Source organism: Eubalaena glacialis, chromosome 20 (assembly GCF_028564815.1).
Source record: "Eubalaena glacialis isolate mEubGla1 chromosome 20, mEubGla1.1.hap2.+ XY, whole genome shotgun sequence".
Taxonomy (NCBI): domain Eukaryota; kingdom Metazoa; phylum Chordata; class Mammalia; order Artiodactyla; family Balaenidae; genus Eubalaena; species Eubalaena glacialis.
This window is the reverse complement of record NC_083735.1, coordinates 10,049,383-10,070,662: the sequence shown is the minus strand read 5'-3', so window position 1 is coordinate 10,070,662 and position 21,280 is coordinate 10,049,383. Positions and strand designations below refer to the sequence as shown.

Here is a 21,280-nt window from a genome sequence, read left to right as displayed (position 1 = left end):
TATAAAATTATTGATGTAAGCAATTTATTTATGATAGATGTGTGAGATACACAGATTATTTCTAATTTCAACTATTTAAAGTAGTCCTGCTGTAGACATACCTGAATATGCAAAAAATAATGGTCACCCTTGTCTGATTAAAAATTTTAGGGACAGAACTGTCGATGAAAGAATACCGTCAAATTGTACACGTCTACTCATACACCCACCAAAATGAACACCCAGGTGCCTGTTTCTACTGCCCACCCCAAATCACTTTTAAGAAACGCTGACATTCTCATAGCTGAAAATGATCTTTGTTGTCATAATACATATTTTTGAAGTTAAAGATCTTTTCATAGTTTGTTGGACATTTTAGTTAGTCTTATAATTTTCTTAAGGTAATGTAGTTTATTCTTTAATTGTGTTTCATCTTTGCTTTTTTCCCTTATTTCAAAATATCTCTTTGTATATTAATTCCATGTCTGGCATATTTATTGCAGCTGATATTGTCTATTTTGCTATTCAAAAGAAGGGTTTTTTTAATCCAGCTGTAAAATATGTGAGTCTCTCCCATTATTTTTGTTTCTGTTTCTTTCAGAGTCATGCCCTTTCCATCACACTCAGCTTAATTATCTGAAGGCCAACCTGATATTTGCTTTGAAAAACAACTTAAGTGCAGTGTACCTTGCCTTTCCAGCTTGAACTTCCCAAAATCTTTTCCATGTATGTCACCTTGGAAAGTAAATCCTCCTCTTTCAAGTCCAGATGATACCTGATAACGCATGAAAAGGAAAAAACAATGCATAACAAGGATTGATGATAATCTCTTCTTTTATCATAATATAAATATTATTTCTATTTAGAAAGTAAAGGTTAACTATTTTAAAAAATTTGTCATTCCTTCAAGTGACCCACTTACAGTTAGAAATTGAAAAATACAGACATGAACTTCAACTAACAAATAAATTCTCTCTCTTGTTTTGATCTCAAAAACAGTAGTTTTTTACAACATATATATAGGTTAAGTACCCTTGGTAAACGGGGACACACATATGAATTACGTCAGAACCTACATTATGTAAAACTCGCTGTGTCACAACTACTGTCTCGTGTACCTCACGTGAGGCCGTTTACCCTCGAGTTAGACGATGAATTAAAGCAGAAGCAAAGGGTTAACTTGCAAGGAAGAAAGTGAAGGGGGCGTCTTAAATCTCTGTTTATCTGGGGATGCTACCTTTCAGAACTTTCGGGGTGGTTTACCAGTGGCCTTGGAAAGAGTTTGGTCCCCACCCTTCCGGTGGGATGTGGTCTGGATCTAAGCTCTCTGGCAGGAACAGCCCATTTGCTCCTGGCCAGTTTGTTTCTCATTTCAGAGACAGGTTTCTTCCATCATACAGTGAAGGGGTGAAGTGGCCACGCAGCTGGGATGAGGGCCGGCTGAGTTTTCACGGGGCAGACAGTAGCTGACCAGGTGCTCTCGGAAAGGAATCGCCCTAGGCGCCCCCAGCGCTGCGCAGACGCGGTGATTAGAAACCCCGCCCAGGAAGTACTCACGTAGCCATCCAGCCCCCAGGGGTCGCTTTCAAAGCTGCCGACAAAAATGTCCACTGGGCCTTTAATCTGAAAAGCTTTCAGAAGTAAGTGGGCCTCTTCCTTCTTGTAAGCGCCTAGGAAAGGATCAGGGGGTTATTCTTACAACGTGGGAATGCTTATGAGTCAGTAATGCAGGCACTCGATCCATTTGATTTGGAATATGGTACAGAGATGATAATGTTTTAAATCACAGAGATTAATATTTTTATTTTTAAATTTTAGCTTCAGTACTTTTTTCCTAAAAATCACTTCTTATGAAAGTCCTTGTCTTATCTTTAAGTATCATCTATTTCACTCAATTCAACATCTTTACCCCACAGAAAGAACAAAAGTAATATGCATTCAATTAATTAATTTTTTAAACCCAGCATTTTATTCATATTTTACTCACTTCTGAGGACAGGAGTATGTAGAAAAAAAAGAGACCATAACCTAGGGGATTAAACTACTGTGTATGAACTAAACAAGCTACAAGAATATATTGCACAGCACAGGGAATATAGCCAATATTTTATAATAACTTTAAATGGAAATTCATCTATAAAAATCTTGAATCATGGGCTTCACGGTGGTGCAGTGGTTAAGAATCCGCCTGCCAATGCAGGGGACACGGGTTTGAGCCCTGGTCCGGGAAGATCCCACATACCGCGGAGCAACTAAGCCCGTGTGCCACAACTACTGAGTCTGCGCTCTAGAGCCCGCGAGCCACAACTACTGAGCCCGCGTGCCACTACTACTGAAGCCCGTGCGCCTAGAGCCCGTGCTCTGCAACAAGAGAAGCCACCGCAATGAGAAACCCACGCACCACAACGAAGAGTAGCCCCCACTCGCCGCAACTAGAGAAAGCCCGCGTGCAGCTACAAAGACCCAATGCAGCCAAAAATAAATAAATAAGTTTATTAAAAAAAATATTGAATCACTAAAAAATGACAATTGTGATAAAGACAACTATGTTGAAAAGACACATGGGGAGTTAGTACAAAATTATCATAAAATTTCAACATGGGAAAAAAATAAATATTTCTAACTCAATATAAAAAAAGAGAGACCATAACAATAACCCCAAATATAGCTACTTATACAGATGAATTGCACTTACTAAAATGAAATGAGCAGCAGGGTGGCCAAAGTGTGATGGACATACTTGTGGAGCCCGTGAGACCCTGGGCGTGAAGTGACTGACAGTCACACCTCTTAGCTACTCATAAGCTCCTTGGAATGACTGCTGAGTGGCATTGCCCAGAGGTGTCACGGTGTGGCAAGGGGGGAGAATGTGTTTGCAGCTACGGCTAGTTCCCTACTCAGAGGAGGAACTAAATAAATAAGTAAAGAAACAAAGAAACAAACAGATATTAAATAACAATAATGAACCCAAATGTCTTCTGTGTAGAGAGGCAGGTTCAAGGGAAAATCATGCTGTTCGCTTCAGGGACTCCAGCAGTTCATTCCCAGTAACTCCCATTAGAGAAGTGAAACTCTAACATCGCAGAAAGAGTCTCCACTGGCCCATCACACAGGATGGAAGGGGACCCACGGACAAGAATGACCACCTAAGGACTTGACTTTGGGCTCCATCATGCCCACCATCAGCAGCTGTGTTTCTGGCATCCAGTTTAACCTCTAAAGCTCTGAACCCCACTTCTATATACTATCAGCAGAAATAAACTATGTATTAGGCAACTTTTACGGTGATTAAATGAGAGCACTTAGCAGACCATGAGGGCCCCAGCTGGCCCTCCGTGGACGTTAGTTTCCCTTCCTCTTCCACACCCCCTCCTCATCAGAATGCACATGGCAGGTGGACTTATATCCACTTGGGACTCAGCCAGAACAACCCTTGATCCACCCGCTTTCCCAAATCCAAACGAGAGATTTCCCAACACTTATCCACGGACATCAGTTGCATCAAAATCACACTAGAGCATTTTCTTTGGGAAAAAAAAAATCCAAACTCCACGAAGAGAAATAATATCTAAAGGAGATGGGTGAGCCTAAGAAATCTGAATGTTTTACAAAGTCTCAGTTTATTCTGACACAGGACCAGATTTGAGCACCTGGTCTAAATCATTTACACATTCACAGGGTCAAGATGCAAAGCAATTTTGGGGCCCCTGGACTACGAATTCATGAATATGTACCTGTTTAAAAATCTTTGAGTATGAATTATTTTTCTTTTCCTAAATCCAGAGTATGTGTACCATTTTTAGATGTTTTCCCATCCAAGGAAGCAGGAAAGTGAGACGTGAGGGATGGGGAGGAGTCCTGACCTGCTCTCATACTTTCTAGAGATGAATCTGTGTCTGTCTAGTAACTAGTGAGTGTGTGCGTGCCATCGGGGGCCCCCTGGTGTTCAGAACCAGTGCTGGGGCTTGTGGACAACTCAGAGTCTGATCCCTTCAGGAGTCAGTCTATAGAAAAAGACACATGGTTGTCAGAAGTGAGATAACTGAAAAAACAAAACGCACTAGATTCAGTCATGAAGGTAATTCTGTGTCTTACTGGTTGAGAGCCTGGGCTCGAGATTCTAATCGCTGAGATTCTGATGGCAGAGCTCAAATCCTACTTCTGTCGTATCCACTTAGCAAGGCCACTGAATTTCCCTGAGTGTCTCTCTTTTTTAATCAGTAAAAAAAAAAAAAAAGGTGTTTAATAAGAATACACCACAAGATGGATGTAAGAACGAAAAGGACAATATGTATATAAAGCACTTAAAATAGTGTCTGGCATATAAATCAGAGCTATTGCTTTATTAACTGAGATACATCAATAAAAACTCACCAGGAGCAAATGAGTTAAAAGAGAGAGGGAGAGAGAGAGAATAGCAAAAGAATGAATTCTGGAGACATGAATATCTGGACATAAATCTTACATCTTTGACTGAAGACGATCTGTGTGTCACCTTGAGCTCATTAATTCACTTTTCTGTACTGGTTTTATAATCTTTAAAATGAGACAATAGTACCACCCTGTCGTGGTTACTGAGGTGATCCAGTGCGACGCAGCAGATGCAAAGCCAAGGTAACGTTAACCAGCACTTAACACGCGTTGGTGCCCTCTCTGCGAGAAGCCGGAGGGTCTGCCCCTGCTCACGTCGGGGTTAATGAAACCCCTCGGCACCTACCTGCCAACTTCAGCTCCCCCTGGGCGGCTTCAACGAAAGTTGCGTTCACCTTGCTGCTTGTTGCGTTGAACCAGTCAACAGTTAGTGTTGCAGGCTGTCTTTTCCCTAAATATTCATAATATCCCTTCCACACTGAATGGATGAAAAATACATCTGAAGGAACTGTGGGGGAGAAAAGATGACTGTTAGCACCCACAGAAAAATTCCATTTAGATATCCTAATACACAGAAGGTATAACGTTGTTCAGTAAGACAGCACAGCAGTGACAGTGATGAAGACAAAGATGGTCTATCTGCGTGTCCCTGCACAGCAGGGCTAAAAATCAGATGACCCGAGCAGGGAGCAGGGACAGTACTGTGAGATGCAAATGCACATCTGTCACCTGGTCGGAAAAATCTTGTAGATGCCAGCGCACACCTATTTTACCAGGTCTGGCAAGGCCAGAGTGTAGGGTGAAGTGGGACTCCCAGTATTAGGTTAGATTGTATCAGGCTTAATAAATACATTAAACTGACCTGGAAAATCACTACTGATACTTCATTTGATATCTAAGTCTACTTACTTTGGAAAGACTTAGGAGGCTCAGAAGAACTAACAGTTAGCATCTGTCAGGGGCCTTCTGCCCTCAAAAAGCCTGCATTTCAAAGCACCACCATGACTGCACAGACCCAGCATATGAAGACAAAGATGTTTTCTTTCTTGAGGTCTTTATTTTGTAAGTAGAGCCAATCTCTCATCTCTCTCTTCTACTCTTTAATCTCCTTATAAAAAATAGTCCAGTGTTGGTAAGAAAGCTAGATTAAATGATGTCAGATGGCATCTTTTAAGTTCAGAAACAAAAGGCAAAAAGTCTTCTTAAAACATTACAAGTCATCTGGGACAGGAATTCTTGCAAAGATTATTGAGCTATTCTCTCTTCTCACTGGTTAGAAAAAAAATTATTTTTCACATTTCTGCTAATAAATATGTATAAAATCCTGACACTTTTACAATATTGATATAAAATTTTACAGGGTAATTGAGATAAATCTACATCAATGATGCCACTAAATTTCTATTTGCTTTTTGTCTCATGACGTGTGTAAACTGTTTAACTGGACAAGATCCACTGTGACTGGAACTGGTCAGAACGTACTGTTGGACTTCCTAGGTAGAAAGAAAGATTTATGTCTCCCTAAACATATTTTTTAGCAAATGCACTTATGGCAACACGTGAGGAGGACAAAGCATAGTGTCCCTTTTCTTTCCAGTCCCATTGCCCGTCTTCCCAGACAGGCTGACCCTATAAGACATCACCTAGTGACAGAAGAGTTGAAGAACAGATGTCATCACTTCCTATGGCTTTGATGGACCCAACTTCTTAATAATAATAATTTTAAAAATTGAATAAGTTTGAAGCGGAGCTATGACACAGGCATCTGACACAGTTGCTGATTGATCAGTGACACTGAACAGGTCTGCCCGTCATCAGCAGCATCACTGAGCCACACTCTTAATCAGCGAGCTCCAAATGCCTTGTCAGCCTTTTCTAAAATAAACAGCCTTTAAAACAACGTCAAGATTGCTTTCCCTAATGAGAACGCATACACTCAACTGGAGCTGTGAATGCACGTGTTTGGGCCTCGCGCTCAGGTCCCTCTCGGTGGTGGATCCCAGTGGGTCGGCCTGGCTGGTCTGCCCAGTGGCTGGTCTGTGTCCCGCTGTGACCATTGGGGACGTGGAAGATGATCTTTTCGGGTCTCTGTCCTCTGACCTGTTGCTGGTGGTTTGCAGTGTACTGTAACCACCGACGGGGAGGTGCTAGATGGTGCCTCCTAAACAAAGACCCCTGTTGAATCAGCACTGCCCTTCAGAGAGGGTAAGGCACGCTGACGGGGTGTCTGCAGCTTCAGAAAGAGCCTGCAGACTTTTCACGACCACCGCAGCAAACAGAACAGGACAAACACTCCACCAGCACCACCACCAGTACCACCAGCACCAGCACCACCAGCACCAGCACCACCAGCAGCACCAACGACTGTGTCGTTTTACTGAAGAAAATGTTGCCTGTATAGAGCATTGATTGCTGTATTTGATATGTATAAATAACATTTACATAGAATACTCCAGAAGGTTTTTTTTAAGGTAGATTTTATACTTCACGGTGTACATCGGATGGATTCCTTTAACTAGGTTGGAACTTCTTGCCTCATCTAAGAATTAAATGCAAAACCCAGCACTGTTACTTAACCACAGCATTCCACATACTCTTTCCACCTTTGATCCTGGAACGGAGCTTTATGTCTGAGAAACAAGTGCGAAAACCTGAGTAAGGAAAACCCCAGAAAAGGGACCTTATATATTTATAAATGTTTTCTGTTTCTGTTAAACTTTTTTTTAAAGTTTGACTTACATAATAATTTGGGGACACACTGTATTGTTTAAATATTCTCTAAATTTATAACATAGATACAATAGGCCAGGTGATTTGGAGTAATGAACATCTTCGTTAGGAAATAAAACTGCATCTTTCCCATCTGCTATGGCATGCATTAAGCAAGGTACCACACACAACAAAAAGTGATAATTAACATATTCAGAGGCAGAGGATGTCTGAATTACGGAGATACTTGGGGAAAAAAATGGAGCCCCGCATTTGAACTGCTCGAATTCACAGCTGATGCTGTCATAAAGCGTCCTTTACTGTAGCTTCCTCATTTGGAGGAAAGAATCACAACCCTCTTTATAAGGCTCTCCATTATACCACATTCTGGGTCAATATTTGATGTCCATTTCTGCCTATAAAATGCCTAAGGCACCTTTTAATAAAACAGCGTGTGACAAGGACAAAGGTTTTCCTTTTAAGTATTGTTCCATTAACAAACCACGGTTATGAGAGAAAGAGGAATCTGTGTAGGCTTGGTGTTTTAAATAACTGAAACATTAACTTGTTCATTGACTAATGGAATCAGAAATTTGCATGTTAAAATTTGTTTCACTGCACAGAGTATAGGAGAGAACAAATCACTTTATTTGATTTAAATCTATAACTGTTCTGGTATACAAACCTGGAGTTTTAGTAACTGTTTCATTAACTTCTCTCACTCCTTTACCTACAAGTAAAAAGACAAATTATCACTTTCAAAAAACATTTATTTTCGAATAAGTTTGAAAAAATGTCAAATTGAAGCAGTTCCTTTCTCCAGATTTCTTGAATGCACAAAATAGGAATATCTTACACATATCCATTTTAAACCCTTATATTCACAGCAGAATATCCTTTGCTTTTGTGGGAAAACTGAGTTTCGTAGTGGAAATCAATCTGGATCTGACATGCGCATTTGCATTTAGTGTGTTACAACAGAGAGCCTTGTAAATGAGGGTGTTTATACCCCTTTGTCACTCCTGTTTGGGATCTACTGCCCCCAACTGAAAGGTAATGTACAAAAAATCACTACGACTTCATAACCCTTCTCAGGTTTCCAGGTCCCCAACCCAATCAGTGAACTCACAAGTTAACAATCAATAACATCAAAATATTTCCCTGCAGAATGTTTAACTTGGTCTATCAACTTAGATTTAACGCATAATCTCTTTGCTTTTATAGTTTTGCATCAAACTACAAATTATCACTTTTTTAAAGTGTGTATTTTGCTATTTCTGAGAGAGAGGGGCAAAGGAAGCATAAGTGTCTTAATCCCTAACGTGAGAGCTACAGACAGTCTCCAGGAAACTAAAGCTGAAGGCACGGGCTTTATCACACTCCGTAATTCTGTCTGTGCTTAGTCCTCGCTGCATGACTAAGCAGGGTTTGGTGGAGAACCTGAACGGTTAGCTGCCATCAAATCTGACTCAGTTATTACTCTTATTTGCAAATACACAAGTTTGTGAGTTCATTAATGCATCATTTCCGTGTTAATTGCTTTTGTAATTTTAAAAAGCAGAACCAATGTCAAGAACACATAAACTTATATTTCACCGCCAAATAGCTTGCAGTCTCAAAAATAACAGACTTAATTTTATACATTCACCAATATTTGGTGATATTTGCCCATTTTCATTAAAAAATACATTTTCCAAAAATATACTGTATATTATTTTCCTTTTAACTCAAAATGTGTTTCTCTTTGCCTTAAAATGTGATTTGCAAATAATGAAATCTGCACATCTCCTTAGTCTGTGCCACTACTGTAGCCAACACTGACTACACACATGTTCGCATACACACAGCTCACACACATTAAGCACGGATTTGGTTGGGGTGACGGACGTTGCTTCCAAGATGCTATTTCTTGTGGCTCTTAAACCTGGACACTAGCCTGATGGGCAACTGACACTCATCCTTGCTCTGCAGGGACCCACTTTCACTTCTCACCAGTGACTTACTTTTACAGACAGGTGACTTCCCTGTCCATTTCATGTCCGCTTTACACGTCCTGTGCTCAGATCCACCCGCGAGGAAGAATCCCGGATGGCAGGTGTACACTAAGGTGTAACCAAAAGTGGGGAGGTCGATGGCCCTCACGTCCGCGTGGGCTGGCGTTTCAGGCTGGCGGCAGGCGTGAGCTGAAACGGGATTTAATCCATTAGTAGTCCACTGTAGCCTTAGCGTATGTGTCTAAGGAAATACAGCAAAAAAATTGGAAATGGCTATGAAATCAGTTTACCATTTAAAACTGAGAATACAGGAGCTGTACATATCACCAACATTCTGGTCGCTGCAGCTTCCAGCACAACAAAGCCTTGGTGTTTGCCAGCTCTCTCTCTCTCTCTCTCTCTCTCTCTCTCTCTCCCCCCCCTCCCCTCCCTCCCTCTGCTTGTCCTCCTCCTTCTCGCTCACTCCCTCTCTCTATCTCTCCACCTATCTATCTATTGATATCTATCATCTAACTTCCTATCTATCTATCTCCTTCTCTACATACATGTGTGTAATTATGTGTAGAAATTTAGAATAGAAATCATAGCTTTAAAATAAACACTTCTAAAAAAATAAAATAATCACTTCTGACATACTATTAGTATAAATAATATGTTAAATTTTATTAAAAGAGCAGTACTTCAAACTAAACACATACACATTAAAGTGTATTTTTAAATATGCTTTGATTTTTGTCCAACAGCAACTAGAAAATTTAATGCTCAGTTAAATGAATAATTAATTTTGGCCATAATTCGATGTGTGTTTAGAAAATTAATTGAAATATAGATTCTTATTACCTTTAAAAATATCACTTAGGAGTAAATAAGGTTGTAATGTTTAGATCTCAATTTATTCTTTATAAAGTGCGCAGTTATGGGTCAAATAAAGGACTTGGCCGATTATTATAAGTTCACATTATTAAAATCATGAATGCAATCATTTTAAGTATCCTAATATTTTGCACTTCAGCAAACTTTCAAGGTAATGAAGATCTATTAGTTCCACACACAAACACACACACATATGTGTATATACATACATAGATGTGCATGTGTGTATCAATATAATATCTCTCTATATAATATCCACATATATAATTTAAGTAGAGATTCAGAATAGAGATGATACCTTTGAAATAAATATACATCTTATAATACTGATACATAAATACACAAAAATCACACCTTATATACTATTAGAAGATTTTTGTGTAACATTGTACTTGTCTTTATGTCTAACCTAGTAAGAGATACTACGTTGCACTAAATTGGTAAAGGATGAAAAGTTAATTACTAATCATTCATACAACATTTCTCCCAATTCTCATGATTAAGTCACAGAATAAGATTTGGTCCTAAGTAACTATTTGAATGATCGATTCATATATAGACTCCGAAAAGAACACTTCAAACATTTCTATTAATATGCTGACGTATCACATGATCTTTAATAACCTGAGATGGAAATACTAGGAGAATAACAGCACAAGGAGGTTTTCTCTCCGTGAATGTTAACTATGTTATCCACACTGATCTTTGGTTTGGGGCAGCTTCTCAGACTTAAGTGCCTCGGTATCACCTGGAGGGCCTGGGAGCTACAGACTGGACCCCTCCCTCTTCTGCACTCCACCCTCCTCGGCCCCCAGAGCCTCAGGTCCTGTGGGTCTGGATGGGATCCGGCTCAAGATTTGCGTTTCAGCCGAACCCCAGGTGATGCTGCTGCTGGTTCCAGGGAATCAAACTTTGAGAAACAGGAGTTTAGGGAACTGAAAACAATCAAACAAACAAAAATAAGTTCCTCATTATTTCCCGGGAAGGTAAAACACTCCCCAGCCGCTGGAGAGTAGACAGGTTCCTGCCGACCTCGAGCAGGGGTCGCACTTACGGATGCACTCTGTCTGGATGCCGCTCCACGTCAGGTTCGCCAGGCAAGTTCGCGTTGTAGAACCTTGAACGTGGTAACCTTTTCTGCACCGGAAAAACACCATGCTTCCGACCTGGAGGGGAAACCCAGTGAGGAACTGCTGAAACCAGGGGTGACCAAAACTTGGGTTTCTTATGGTAAGTCAGTGAGAACGACAGACACATGTAGTATTTTCCAGTGTTCTGATATATTTGCACTACGTGTCTATATGCCAGAAGATGTTACCTGAGCCTTCAAGGCCGCATGTGAGCCCCAGTATAAAGTGTGCTGGCTTTAACCTACGTCCTCGGCAGGGTGTACGAAGGCCGTCAGGAAGGGGCCAGTGTGCGTCAGGGCCAATCAAACGAGAACATTTTAAGTTTCAGAAAAAACAGGGAGAAGTGGCTGAAGAAAAAGGACTTTTATTCTAAATTAACAGGATCCCCAGCTTGAACAGAGTGTGCACAGTTAGCTCTGGCTTTCAAAGCCATCCGATCAGAGACCCCTGAAGTCACTCGATTACTTAAGATGGTTGAAACATTGTATTTCAAGCTTCACTACTTTCCATCTTTAGGTATTTCTCCAATATTCATGTTAATGTACTTTTTACTTAAAAAGTTAAATGAACATTCAAAATATTCAATATTGAGCATGCTAACCACTCTTAAGAGTTATGAGAGATCATATAGAGAAGAGATACCATACAGGAACCCTAGACTACGGGGCTTGAATCCATTTTCTTCTTCAGTGTTTGTCTCTAGAATTTAATACTATTCACCTATTCTATGAGGTCACCAAATGGGGTCTTTTTATTTGTAGCTCTTCAGTGGCAAGCCACCCTGCTTTGAGATTTGCTGTGTCAGTTCAGCAGACAAAAAATACAAAAATATGCATGCTTTCAAATAGAAATTAATATAGCAGTTAATACTGTGTGAATAAGATACATACAGTTATCTCAGTGTTGACAGTTAAAATAACAAGCAGAAATCGTCTCTGAATGGATTTTGTTTGGGCAAATATAACTTGAATCAAATACGGTACATAAAAACACACATATGTTTAAGTATCAGTTTCATTTCAACGTAGAGAAAAACATGGTGAAACAAAAATGGAGAACCTCATATCCTCTTGAGCTATTCTGTATTCCAAACTGTGGGGTACCGGGGTCTGGGCAGCTGTTGTGAGCAGGGTCTGAAATTCACAATTAAAACAAAAATTAGAGAACCAGATATGGTTATTACAGGGATTCTAACATTTTTACTAACAGGTCTTATGAAATTCAGAAAATTGTGTTTTGTCAAATGTGCAAGATGTTTTGCACAAAAGTCTAAAATTAAATTGCTATTTTTGCCTTGTTTTCAGATATTTTCTTTAGATATTAATTTTTAGTGCTTTATCAGACTCTGAATTGCTCTGTGTATTATTTTCTATATCAGAATAAGCACATTCTTTTCCATTCTCTGGTTTAATTTTTCTCTACTGATGTATTGGTAGGTTAATAGTATATTATCTTCAATAATTATCTATTATTATGATCATTTTTTAAGGATTTAATTAATTACCATCTCCTTTGGCCATATATTACATTACTCCAAATGCCCTGAATTAATTTTCTTCAAGATTCCAAAATGAGGAATATACTTAATGCTTAGAAACAGAAGCATATAGTAGACCAACAGTGATAATTTTCCAAAAAATGTAGTATTTCAGCCATCAGCGAGCACTTCAGCTTTACTATGGCTGCTCTCCACTGCTAGTGGGAAAACAAAATAGATAACTTTTTTTAAAAAGTATGTTTTCAAGAGAAACTAACCTATCAGGGGAAGAAAAACATTTTTTTTTAAGTTTTTCAGAAATAGCTACAGTAAAGCAATAGTCTAAACCAAATGGCAGTAAACATTAACTAGAAAAGGCAGTGCTTCAATGAAATTATTTCTAACACTGTATTTTTTTTTTTGGTTCCTGAATATGTATTTTCTACTGACAAAATCATTCATAAATTAACATACAAAAATGTACATACACATGAGTAAATAACATAATGACAAAGGACTATTTTTTATAAAAAGTGTTTTTTAAAACATCTTTAGATTTCAGTGCAAAAATGTACCCCTGGCACCTCTTAAGTGCCACAAGAGCAAGCTCAAACAACCGTATTAAGTAGATATCATTTAATTTCTTAGAAAACAACCGAGGATATAAATCATTAATTGCTTGCTACGTGTCTTGTGCTCAGGAGAGCCGGGCAAGCAGAATGACCCCAGCCGTCACCTTGAGTCTGCAGGGGGAGCTGGAAAAGAGGGCTCTGAGGGGGGAATGGAGGATTCAGGTCTCTGCACCGCTGATGGAGTGACTTTCGACCACTGTAATTTCTACCTGAACCCTTTCTATGAGACAGAGATTAGGTCTAAAAATGAGGGGTTAGGTCACATACAGAGTGTCTTCTGACTTGAAGTTTCATTTTCATGTTGGAAAGTCAACAGAGCACGAGTGTCCCTGCAGCCCTCTCTACCATGGCCAGCAGTGCACAGTCTAGTGCGGGGCAGGGGGACAGGAAAGCAGGCGTCCCTCTGGTGCCACAGCAATAGCGGCAGCTTCCGCAAAGCGCTCTTTCCCCTAAAGAACGCAGCTGTCCATTGAGGTGGGCAGGAGATAGAGGGACTGGGGTAAGAGAATAGACTCTGGGAGCGATTTTTAAGCGACTTGTAACATGAACTGCCAACTCAGTTGGCATGATTTAAGAGAGGCTGCCCATCAGTGTAGCTGATTAGTGCCTCCGCGGAGCATTACCTACAAGAACGTTATCTATGTGCCCACAGATGGTCCAGTTTTAGAATGAAATGTCCTCATCCCCAAGCCCCTCAGGGCTGTCATGTCATCAGTACCGATGCAGGTGGGCTGTGTGCCACTCCACGTGCCGTCCGCTTGGCAGACTCTCCGTGACGACCCCACCAGGATGAAGGGAGATCTGCACTGGAAGAAGACTTCAGATCTATAGGTGAAGCTTTTCCCACTGAGTCGTCCCTCAGCGGGGGTGCCCGGGTCGCCACAGAACACAGCTGTAGAAAACAACCAAGACGTCGGTTCGCATTCTGTGTCCCTGGATTAGCTTAACCTATTAAACGTGTTTAACTAGTTTCCGTTAAATCTCTAGGTATCACTATTAAACCAACAAATGATGAAAAGGACAGAATCTGCCCTTGGGCAGTGTAGTCTCAAATTGGAATTTTTACCTATTGTAACGTGGCTATAAATCACGCAGGCTCTTTTCCTCATACTGTAACCGAGGGTGTGCATGTTGGTGATTTGCAAACGTGACCGGGAGCCGGTTCTCCCAGAGGACTTACGCAGGCATTGGGGGACCTCTCCTTTCCACACGCCACGGCCTTCGCAGGAGAGGATGGCGGGGTGAGAGAGCTGGAAGCCCTGGGCGCAGCTGTAGCTCACACTGGCGCCCCAGCGTAAATCTGATCCTTCCACTTTCCCATCCTGAACTGGAGGAGGTTGACCACACGTGACAGCTGTTTCCAGAGAACACATGGGATTCAACATTCTAGAGTTTCTACCACAACCATAATACACCAATGACTCACATTTTAATTTTGCCTGCGTTGCAAATGACATCTACAAAGGGCTGAATTTTTTAATAGAAGATTATTGAGAAAGACAGTAAATCAAAATAATAAAACTTTTCTCCAATATTTCTTCATTAATTTAGATCAAGTCCATAAAAGCCAAGCAAAGTCAAAAGATATCACACTGTAAAAGAAAGTGTGGGATTAAACACAACAGTCTCAATATGTATAAGACCAAGAAAGAAAGAAAGACTGCTGTTCGATTTATGTCTTTTTATGTTGTGTACCAGAGACAAATCCAGTCAGAACGTGGTCCCATGACATGAGTACGGACTTTTGAATTTATATATACAGATGGTAAGAATTTCTCCCTCTATCTGTATTTTTTTCTTTATATAAAGATAGCATATAATTTCCAAAAGACATAGTCTGTTGATCCATTTGCTGAAGAATTAAAAACCAGTGATTGCACGGTTGAAGAAGATTCTGTAAGAAACCACTTGCCAGTGTTTGATCACAGTCTAGGAGCTTCGGGCCAGAACACGTTCTCACGAGTGACTCCCCAGCTGGAGCTGGCGTCCACCTTTCCCACTCCAGCCATTATCCTAAGACGCCTCGTCTAAAAGCTTCCCTGAAGATCCAAGAGCTCTTAGACTTTTCACACTGGAGGAGGTTTGCCAATGGCAGTCCAGGCAGCAGAAGGCAGCAGGAGGGAAGACTCACCTGTATTTTCTCACCTGCAGTTTCTCATGGGCATTCGCACGTGAGAAAGACACACAGACCCAGAACCACTCATGCACAACCGGAAGCTGGAAATGGGCCCTTCTCTTGCCATTCAACCTTCTCTCTGTCTATTCAGCAAATATTTCTGGAGAATCCCTATGTGAAGATTGGGGGAACGTGGCCCTAGACAGACGATGTCAAGTGGTAAGGCCCCCGGGTGGGAACGGTGAAGAGTGACATGGTTCCACGGAGGGGAGGACAAGGGCGGCCGGCAGGAGAAAAATTCAGGAGGAGAGAGAGGTCTCTTCCGCAAGGGCCTGGTTGGCCATGGAAGTATTATTAATGCAACAGATTCTAAACAGAGGGACAGAGACCCACACAAACATATGAAGTCCCAGGGACCTGACATCTATGGACAAGTGCCATCAACAAGCTCATGTGGCTGTAACAGTCCCAACACAACTGTGTGAGCTTCATTAAACATCCATTTGATACCCGCTCCACAGCAGCATCGTATTAATAACTGCAGATGGAAAGAAGGATGGAAGACAGGGGTCCTCACCCTCTAGTGGGAGGAAACCAGGGCACGCTCAGAACCGCCCAGGCCAGAAGGGTTGGAAACACTGCCGTCCGGCGCGGAGGTCTCACCTGAGCCTCACAACAAGCTCTACACAAACGACGTGTCCTTCAGAGCCCTCGGAACATGGCGCCTTCCTCACTAAGGCTTCCTGCTGGTCCAGCTCTCAACTCACAGTTTTTATCTGTCCGTCGTCTAATAAAGAGTAGGGCACCCCTTTTGGATGTTTGATCACTGCCGGCTTCCACACCCTCCCCTCTCGCTTCCCCTCCGGCCCAGCTGACACGGGCCTGCGGGCTCCCTCTGGTGCTGGTGCAGAGCCGTAACCGTGCACATCCAGCCCCGGCACAGCTGTCACCCCCCTGCTCCCCTGCTTCCCTCAAGCCACGCAGACACCTTCCGCCCGCTCTGCTCTCCCTGGAAAGCCTGCTGTCCAAGTCGTAAATCTTTCCATACCATCTCCACACCATGTGGCACCGTTAGTCTCCACATCCAAAGCCCACAGAACAACACGCACTGACAATCGCTGCCCCTATTCTGCCTTATTTGATGATTGGCTTCTCTCTCTGACCTGACTCTACGTCCCCGTGGTAACGGTCCCCATCGTATCTGCCACAGACTTAACACGGCCGCGTTCACCAAGAGAGAGCAAAGCTGGGGTTCACAGCACAGACTCCAGAGGGAGTGGGACTGCCAATGAACCCTGATGTCTCCAAGCCCTGATCTGTGACCCTGAGCATTTACTAAAACTCTGTGAGTCAGTCTCCCGTCTGTAAAGCGGAGATTAAAGTACTAAGAAAATGAAGTGATTTAATATTTGCGAATGAGTTTACAAGAATGCCTGGCGCATAGAAGGTCTACAGAGATGCTTGCAAAATGAAATAAAACATAACTCAATAAAGACTTCTATATGCGTGAGTAAAACACACAAACCTTTGCAGGTAGGTTTGCTGTGATTCCACGCACTGTCTTTGGTGCAGCGGATAGTCGAGGACGTGGCAGGTTCCATGGTGTAGCCGGGGTTACACTGGTAGCTGACCGTACTGTTGAAGGTGAAATCTGTCCCAAACTGGATGCCATTTGCCAGTGTACCTGGATCTCCACAGCTTATAACTAGTAAGTGAAGAACAAAAAAGAGTCGGAAAAACACATTATCATGAAATGACTTATTCCCGGTTTCTATTTAAGTGACTCTCCTTAAGCTGCTATTCAGAGTGGTTAAGGCGTGTATTATTACAGCAATACTCCCCTCTCTCTGTTTGACAGTTTTACTGGCTGGCGGTCAGGAGGCTGTATGTTTGGAACCGCTTGTTTCTGTCCCACTGCTGGTTGGCTGTGCGGGTGACAGCTGTCACCCATGTCCAGTCCTGGGTTAGGCGTGATGAGGGGTCACACCATAGAGTCAAGCACAGAGGCACAGGCTGAGATCAGAGAACCAAGCACCTGCCCCATTTCCTTCAGACTAACTGGTCTACAGAGAGAACAAACCTTGACTTTCTTGGACCTCAGTTTTACAATATCCAACCCAACCAGCCATGGAAAGCATTTTCAACCATATAAATAAGAAAGTGAAGAAAAATCTAAAAGTGCTTAATAAATGGCCATAATATCAAACCTATGTATGATAGGATATAATCCCGTTTTCTCTATGGATTAAAAAAATCAGTACAACACTATAAAATCAATTTATTTTCTCTGTCAGTTAGATGTCAGTGTGATGCCCTGGACCCACCAGGACAGCAGGCCACTCACGTGTGCAGTCGGGGGCTGTACCCGTCCAGGTCCCGTTGGCGGTGCAGTGCCGTGTGGTCAGCCCCGAGGTCCTGTAGCCGTCCCAGCAGGCGTAGACCACGGAGCTGGAGAACAGGACGCCGTCGCTGCTGACGATCATGCCGTGGGTGGGCGTCCCCGGGTTCCCACAGGACACGGCTGTGAGGGAACAAAACCGGGCCATACAGAGAGACCCGTCACCACGTGAGGACCCTGAGAGGCCAAAGGCCATCGGGGTAACAGACTGCGCATTTATTCCAAAAATCACAGGACACGTAACCATGGGAAACTTTTCACACATATTTTACTTTAAGACTCATGCCATTCTCTTATGGATGAGTTACAAATGTGCAAGCTACATGTCTGTATTATCTTTTCTAAAACGCATTACTTCCAAACAGATTAAAAGATGAGTTAAAGCACTGACAATTCAAAACCATGGTAGTCTGAGATTTAACATGTTTATAACAAACAGTAAAATTACCATGATCTTTTAAAGGGTCTGTATGACATTAGTGACTCAGAATTGTCTCCCTCTTGCAATAGCTGAGTTAAAAAAACCTGGGCAAATCAGGTCATATTTTACATCTCCAGGACAATTCATTTTAAAAAATAAGGGATGCCTGAGGAATATGAATGACTACACTTAAACTGTTCTGTGAAAAGGTCTCCTCAATGTTCCCCAATCTACGGGCAGCTGTGTTAACTGGCTTTGGAATGGCTGTACCTTAAATCTCTCTCCAGACGACTGCAATGCCATGTACAGGCATGAAGACTTCAGCTAACGCTGGGCAGTGTAACAGATCTACACTCTGAGGATCTATCATGTGTATTCCTTCATCAGCGAACAAGGAAACTCAGCAGCTGCTGGGTGTGTATCAAGGTGAAGATTTTAATCCATAACAGGTTTTTTGCCTTTTTCAGTTAAACCCATTTACCATAAAGATGGTTATTTTTCCTCCTTAGCCTCCCACAATAATGCACAACAGGCAGACATACAAAGAATGTGAATTTTAATAACAAGAATGTATCATGAGTTCTTTTTCTGAGAATGACCAAAGTATTTGCAAATACTCTTGCCTGTTTAATTGCTCCACTTTCAAATCTAGCCTTGAGAATAAAGACACACTCTTCTTAAAAAAGTGAAAGAAAACAGATTGCAAAGTAAAAGCCACCATAATGGAAGTTTAGGGAATTCCCTATCATATTATGTTAAAAAATGCACATACTCTCAGGTTGGACTAGATCTTGTTTGACAAATAAAAAGCACACATGCTGGTGCTTCTATGCCTGTGCCCACGTCGGACATAACTAATCAATTATAACCCTCTTCCCTGATGAGCCTGGGTTTGGACTTACAATCCCTTCTAACACATTGTTCAGTAGTTTCTCGGTTGGCATTTGAGATGAGATATGTTTACCAATCCTGAAGCAGAGGATGCCTAACATTCTCCAAAGCTCAAAAGTTCTTTGATGGCTGTGACATAAATAAAAATTTCACAATGCAAAAATCCAAGCTGTTGGCCTATTCAAGACAATTCCTCATCCATTCAACAAATACTGATTCATCATTTCCTGTGCACAGTTACCGCGCACACGTATGAATGCAAGCCTGACAAAGCAAAGAATTATATTGATCCAATTCATAACAAAAGATACCTGGGTATATTATATTTTATTCTAATCATATCTGCTATTAAAATCTATGTAGCAATTTTCAAAAGTGATCTGTGAAGGACTAATGCTAAACTAAAGCAGGTTACTGTTGAAAACATATTCAACTTAATATACTGTCAGTAAAAGAATGTCCATCATAATAATGACATCCTAATGTTTATAAAGTTCCCTCAAATATTGTATCCTATAAAATCAAATTCATGGTTAACTTTTTTTTTCCTGACAGGGACACTTTCACTGATGGCTTTGCCTATGAAAATGAGGGTTAGAAAACAGAGTCAACATAGCTGTTTTTACGTCAAGGTCTTAATGTTTTAAGACATACGGGGACTATCACTAAAGCAAAACAAGAGATTAAATGTAGGGTCACTAGAAGGAAAACAAGATTTTTTAAAAAATTACAAGTTAAAATTTCTTTTAAAATACATCCTTTTTAAAGTACATTTGGTTAATGTGACTCCTTTTGGTAAAAGATTATTTTCTTTTACTCAATTTATAATGAAATAGCATTATACTTATTCCAAATGCACTTTATTGTTCACAGATATCAATACCATTCACTTAGCATGCTGTATTAGGAAGATTGCTGTTAAATTGAGTCAAATAGTTATAGGTTTGACTCTCTGATCATACAAGTTAAATAAATGTTAGTGATCAATTCAAGTTCTCAACATGTAGTGTCTTCACTGTAAAATGGGTATAAGAAAGATAATTGCTCCCTGTTGTCGTAAGATTACACATACCAAGTGCAAAATGCCTAGTAAACAATCTGGTAGATTAGTAGTAGTACTAGTATTGTTATTTTCATTATCATCATTTTAATCCCATGTCCATTACCTGAATAAAAGGTCAACTTTATCATAATCTCATGGGAAAGAGGATTAAGAGTTGCCTAATGCAACTAACCCCAAAGATGTAGTTATATTTAAGCAACTTGGTAGGATATATCCATTTGAAAAGTAAGTCAATGAGCCTGTGATTAAAAGACGAGATTGCTAACAAAAGAAAACATGGCTTAAAGTGATGAAAATATATTATAAATTTAAGTTCTTTGATGTTGAAGAATTTTTAAAATATTTTTCTTTTGTGATGCATGACTCCTCCTCTTTATAATTTATTGAAATATCCATCAGGAGCTAATGTTTTAACAGATTCAGAGAAGGTAAATTATCAGGAGGGAGGTGACCTCTGTTAGGGGATTGAATATATAGGTCATGGCTAACCTTTGTGGCAATGAAAAAGTCACTGATAACCCCATTTTCTACAAAAAAGAATATGTGCCCCAAAGATACGGACCTACGATAACAAGTGAGAAAAAATATAAAGCAATAGATTCTCCAAAAAAGTTTTAAGACTTCTACATGTGGAGGGGGGGTAGTGGGAAGGGGAGTTAGTCATATATCCTACCCATCATTTGTTGTTTTAGCGAGTGTAACACATACTATTAATTGTGCAGCTTCCCATGATTTCTGTACAATGCAATTTGGAAGTAGCCAGTTTTGTGGGGCATATTTGAGAAATATTTTTAGTACTGAAACATTTTAGTAACTCAACTTCTTTCTTTATACAGATTTTAAGGTCCAAGTTTATAAGGATTTTATAGGAACCCTTTGAATTTCTGACTATTGATAAACTAAATGCTATTTAAAGAGTACTTTGTATAGTCTGAGTTAAGTATATCATGAAATGAAGTCCAATTAAGCTCTCCTAATCAAATAAATGAATTCCTTTATGTTTTGCTGGAATAAAGCTCATAGTGCCATATCCCAGCAACAAAGTGAGATTTGTATGGAAAACATTACTCACTCTCAACCGCTTTAATTTTTTCACTTTTTAAATTTGCAGGAGACTTAAGTGCTTGAGATAAACCCAATATAGAATGTACAGTCTCAAGTAAATGACCATCCCTAATAGCACAGAATGTATCTAAGGGAGGTTTGTTGAGCCTTGGAAGCTATAT

The 21,280-nt window shown here is 40.7% G+C and overlaps 1 protein-coding gene across 1 annotated transcript in view; it reads right to left on the bottom strand.

Moving 5' to 3' along the window:
- CSMD1 (CUB and Sushi multiple domains 1) overlaps window positions 1–21,280 on the bottom strand; it is a 1,818,880-nt gene that overhangs the window by 6,374 nt on the left and 1,791,226 nt on the right. The window contains exons 58-67 of the mRNA XM_061177359.1: window positions 17,626–17,802; window positions 16,807–16,986; window positions 14,346–14,519; window positions 13,884–14,057; window positions 12,116–12,189; window positions 10,981–11,092; window positions 9,063–9,242; window positions 4,697–4,858; window positions 1,537–1,649; window positions 667–754 (exon numbers count right to left, since the gene is read on the bottom strand). Of these exons, the coding sequence (XP_061033342.1) occupies window positions 667–754; window positions 1,537–1,649; window positions 4,697–4,858; window positions 9,063–9,242; window positions 10,981–11,092; window positions 12,116–12,189; window positions 13,884–14,057; window positions 14,346–14,519; window positions 16,807–16,986; window positions 17,626–17,802 (1,434 nt within the window). The remainder of the gene's footprint in view (window positions 1–666; window positions 755–1,536; window positions 1,650–4,696; window positions 4,859–9,062; window positions 9,243–10,980; window positions 11,093–12,115; window positions 12,190–13,883; window positions 14,058–14,345; window positions 14,520–16,806; window positions 16,987–17,625; window positions 17,803–21,280) is intronic.